Source organism: Styela clava, chromosome 10, assembly GCF_964204865.1.
Source record: "Styela clava chromosome 10, kaStyClav1.hap1.2, whole genome shotgun sequence".
Taxonomy (NCBI): Eukaryota; Metazoa; Chordata; class Ascidiacea; order Stolidobranchia; family Styelidae; genus Styela; species Styela clava.
In genome coordinates, this window is record NC_135259.1 from 4,938,446 (window position 1) to 4,943,915 (window position 5,470).

Here is a 5,470-nt window from a genome sequence, read left to right on the forward strand (position 1 = left end):
TTCGAATATCAGACCAACTGACTTTACATGCGAGCTAGGTAAAACTGACATTCGGATGTAGATTGCCGGAACAATCGCACCACTATCATGAAACATACTTTGGCCAAGTTTTAAAATGTCTGCTTTTAAAACTCATTTATATCGCCGACCACAGTTAACACACTGGTAGGGCAAGCTTGTTGTGAATAAGGACTTTGGAAACACTCAAAATGATCAAAGCTAGAAATCTCAGGTCCCATCTTTATTTGTGTCATGGAAGATTGCAAATCTTCAATTCACACGTTAATTTATTTTTAATATCGAAGATGCATGACTGATAACAGGCTTATTATCTCTTAGTTTTCTTTACTTAGAAAATAAAAAAAACACTCTATGACTAGAAAGAGTTAAGATATTAACCGGATTCGCCGAATCTGTCAATCGGCGAACTCGTCCCAAACCTAGGTATTACGTGTATTCCAATAGTCGCCTGCGTTATGAAAACGACCGTTTTCGAACATCGAAAATGTTCAGCTTACTATCAAAATGTATTGACTCAAAATATTTCATACTATAATAATACAAAATAATAAAAAAAAAATTACATATTTCACAACAAATGAATAATATTGTATGCAAAAAAATTTTCCGTGTTATTTTGGTTATTTTGACAAGCCATTATAACAGACAGTGAGCTATAGAAATGTTATGGTTTAATGGGATAGGTGCAAGTGTTTTTTAATTTCATAAATTACATCCATTTTTCACGAACAGGATAGGCTCAAGGTTCTTTTCGGGATTCACGTGGTAAAATAAGATAATTCACTTGGGAGTCTTCACATAAATCTTAAGAAAAAGTAAGATGGATTGAGGATTTAATGCGTTTGTGAAAAATACAAACCTTTAAACAAATACAAATCAAAAATCTTAATGTCGTTGTTAATTTATTGAATTGAAAATAATGAAAGTACGTAATGAAAATTGGTACTTATTAAACTAACTTTTAACGCTTAAAAAGACTTCACATATAACTACTATTCAAGTTTTTCATATAAGGATTGTGATACCTATATGAAAAACTTAAATAGTGTTCAAAATGAAGTTTCGTATCATCAATGCTTTTTATATTCATTATTTCTGTTTGAGTTCGTTGGATGTAGCCTACTCTTACTTGTTCAGAAATAATGTTAACAATATGTTTTTCCAGTTATTGAGCATGAAGAATATGACAATCTGGTTCACGAAAGCATTTGTTTCGAATATCGTTAAATACACGTGAAGGCCCAGTGGCTGCGTTACGTAGATTTTGTTCAGGGCAAGTACTATTAGGAATATTGTGATATCGCTAAAGGCGCAAAATCCCGAGAGCACCGAAGACCGCTTCAAAATTGATATGAGAGGGCGTCGTGACTTCTTGACTTGTGCACATCTCTTCACATTTTTTGCCTTTTCTATGGCTTCTACCTCGCTCAGTACAGTTGGGGGATCCGAAAACTCTGAGGTGGGTCTCGGTGATGGTACGGTTGTGTTATTTTCTTCCGGCGTGGATTCTCTGCGCGTCGTTCTCATATTTTTATTCTTCTGAATCTGTTTGTAGAGAGGATATGAAAAAAGCACTACGAGCATTACTTGACTTATGGCAGTCAAGGCTACGTTGGCTAAATGCATCATTCGTGCTGCGGTCACTTTCAAAATTTCTTTGCAGCCAATAGGCGATATCTCTGTACGTATAGGTATAATATGATTGATCATTCCAAGTACGCTCGTTAAAATGATAAGTACTAGGCAGGCGTATTGAAGTCTTCGAAACCATCCTTCTGTGAGATCCTTGAAATTGGGTCTGGCATACAGTAGCCACTGTCGAGACCACAATGTCACATATGTCCCGAATAAGCTTAAAATATAAAACACCTTGAATCCAAACATTCCGATGTTGCACGCAATATCGTTTGTTGGATGAGCGTAAGATGCTTGGATGATCTGCAGTAAGATTAATCTTGGTATCGACGTCAAAAATACAATGAAAATCATGGTATAAATAGTTCCATGTTTTCTTTGTCTCTGTCTGCTGCAATAGAATTTTCTATGCTTCATACCGTAATGGAGCATAGCAATAATGATCCAAATAGTTATTAATGTATACAGAGCAAACAGCGACTCAATAATGATCCAGTTTCTGTGCTGGTCATAATTGTTTTCCGCTACTGGCGGCGTCGATGATTTTGTTGTTTGTGTCACATTAGCAGTATTTTCCGACATTTTTGATAAGTTCAGATTACTTTTATTTGTTTTCATATTCTTTAAAAAGTGAAAGCAAAATGTTTAAAGTTTTAAAGTATATTCTATGCATGATAACTCAATTTTCCCCTGAAAATTTAAATACAACCACAGTGGATCGAAGGTGGTGTAGATATATATAGAAGGTTTGTCGTTTTCATTAGAACTCGCAGCTGGTGATTACCACTATTATTTTACTAGCTTAATATTTTCTTTTTTACTTCAAACTTTATAATTAAATGTTATGAATAATTCCAAATACAAACGTACAGCGTTCAAAGTATTAATTTAACACTATTTTTTCAACACATAAATCTGAAAAAACGTTTTTGAAAATATCCAATTACAGAAATAAACGTATTGCTCTAAGCTAAAGTCTAAACACCCTCTACCTGTTTTAAACGGTTTGTAGAATGAACTAGTGAGGTGGTTCTCAACCTTTTTTAGTTCGCGGACCGGTAAAATTTCAAAACAAACTTTGCGGACCGGCGGACCTTCAAAATCAACCAAAAACACAAAACTTCATCAAAGGAATGCAATTACGACTGTCAAACTACGGAACGTGCCAACTGCGAAGTTCTCAATCATGTACCGTACTATAGCGCTTCTCAAACTTTTTTTATGTCGCGCTCCACTCACACGGAAAGTTTTACTTCGCGGACCACCTTTATTAACATTTTTGTTTCAAGGGCTAAAACGAGAATATCGGTCAGAGACCGAAGACTTATCGATCGAAAGTTAGGGGATCCCCCAAAACAGAAACTGCGGTTTCGATTCGAAAAATTCTGCAAACCCGAACTGGATTGTTTTGATTAGTTTTCAGCCAATATCAGAAATGTAGGAAACAATAGCCAACTCCCCATGTCGTCGAAATACTACTCGAGGAAATACTTTTATGAAGAATTCTGCAAATCCGAACTGGATTGTTTCGATTAGTTTCCAGCCAATAGCCTATTTCTGTATTTACCAATCCTATAGTTTGTGTCAAATACAACGGCGCTAACCCAGGTTGCGACGGCTATTCAAACACAGCCTAGCGATATTTTGGTGAGGAATTCTGCAACCCCGAACCTGATTTAGGGATATGGACATTGCTTAAACTTAAAGGAGTAATTATAAGTAACGAGATACGATCTCGCGGCGTGTATCCTTCGCTCTGACTCAATAGTGTGGAAAATTTCTCGAAGGAAACTTGCGCATCGCGACGACGTCAAAGTTACAAGAGAGATATGGACAAGGCTCAAAGATTAATCACGAGATACGATCTAGCGGTGTGTATCCTTCGCTCTGACTCACTAGCGTGGAAACTTGCGCATCTGATACGCACACACACATTCAGCGCGTCTCGAAAATCTCTCGATTTGTGAAAATCCAGATCTCTTCATCACTAATTAATTAATAACTCGCTAATTATACGACATAATTCATCCAAAATCAATAGGCTTCTGGTCCGAGATATGATGAATGCACATGCAAAATTTGGAGCAGATTCAACCACGCCTTCGTGAGATATCGCGTGCATCTAACAGACACACAGACAGACATACATACAGACATACAGACAAATACCTATCAATATACTTATCGATACTTACCGATCTTAAGATCGATAAGTAATAAGTCGAGGCAGGGTTGCCCAAAACAAATCGAATATTTTAATACCTTTTCGGCAAATTTTTGAATAATTGCGAATGATAGCCATTTTTCGCTGTCAGCTGGGTGTTTCGTTTTCGAGTGAAATCTTCAAGCGATTTTCTGCGTCTTTTCACGTATATTAATGACGATGAAATAGAACTTTGATTGCTTCTTATCTTCTGTTCAGGCGTGCGCCGCATATTGTTGCGACAATTTCGCACGGTTGCGCTATGGGCATTGCCTTCTTATTTACGCATTTATTTCTATTAAGTCGAAATCTGAAGCTGTAATTGTAATGATGCCATAAAAATAATTTATACATTTTCACGCTTTTTGATAAATTTGACAGCAGACGAATCCGATAGTCACGCTCGATCGCTCAAATTGATTGGGATTCTTACGAGAAAACCATTGCCATCCTACTAAAAAGTCGAATTAATTTTAATTCTAACACAAAATATAGAAAAATACGAATAATTTAGCAACGAGTTCGCGGATCGCTGGCTGTGAAGCGCTACCATACTACCTGCTATTAAACTCTTCCGTTATGACGTTATCCCGTTATGAGGTCATAGACTTACCCCTTTCACGGCTCGAAATGGGCGGAGGACTTCTCACCAAGTTTAGTTGTTAGACGAAAACCGGTACTACGATCCAAAAAGAATGAAAAAAATCACAAAACTAATGGACATGCCATCAATACTTTGTATTTTGTAATTTGCTTATAATATAATAATATTGGAATATATTTGGCGGACCGACAGCAAGGTTGTTGCGGACCGGCAGCAAGGTTGTTGCGGACCGGCGCCGGTCCGCGGAGCGGCGGTTGAGAACCACTGAACTAGTGTTTATTAGTACCAAAAATTGATAATAGTTTATCGATTCAAAATAAGCAGTCATTCCATATTTGCTCAAAGAATTAGGAATATGACCTGCAGCTAATGCAATTGACGTAGGTTGCAACGACCTTACGTAACCCCGCTAGCTTTATACATATTAGTTGTCATGATAATGATCCTTGTTATATCACAATTGCCAACCACAAAGCTGGAACCATATAGGAAATTTTCTCTTGCGCAGTTGTTCGCCAAAAATATAACCTATTATATATAATGTAAATACAAACAAAAAACAGCCCCAAACGCTTTTCGATCCTGACTCGGAAAGTCTTACGCGGCCTTGTACAATTATTATTGATTGCATTTTTTTTGTCATCTTATGTCATTGCATAAAAATATTCAGTGATGCCAGCACTGCCGATGTCCCATGTTTGATTGTGTTACGTTTATCAAAACTGAATTTCCTACTAAAAACAGTTTGGTGTCATGGTCTCGCGGGTGGCATCATTAAGACCACGAAGCGACTCAAGAAAACGATTAGATGGTAAGAACATGTTTCCGATATAAGGACGAGAACGTAGAAGAGAACGAAATATTAATAATATAAATACTATTTCGGTGGAAATAAATTTACTCTGATTTGTGTCTTTACTTTGCGTCCTAAATTTTTTATTACCACACTTTATATCTTTGTAGATGTCGTGACAAATTGATGAAACGATTTTGACTGAAAGAATAGT

General features: G+C 36.7%; 1 protein-coding gene across 1 annotated transcript; it reads right to left on the minus strand.

Annotated features, from left to right (window-relative positions):
* Positions 1-535: 535 nt before the first annotated feature.
* LOC120338207 (uncharacterized) lies at positions 536-2,360 on the minus strand. The gene has a single exon (XM_039406158.2). The coding sequence runs from the start codon at positions 2,272-2,274 to the stop codon at positions 1,147-1,149; it is 1,128 nt and encodes a 375-aa protein (XP_039262092.2). The 5' UTR covers positions 2,275-2,360; the 3' UTR covers positions 536-1,146.
* Positions 2,361-5,470: the final 3,110 nt, after the last annotated feature.

What these genes read in the sequence shown, in the direction of transcription:
- LOC120338207 (XM_039406158.2), bottom strand. Translation starts at nt 2,274, where the DNA reads ATGAAAACAAATAAAAGTAATCTGAACTTATCAAAAATGTCGGAAAAT.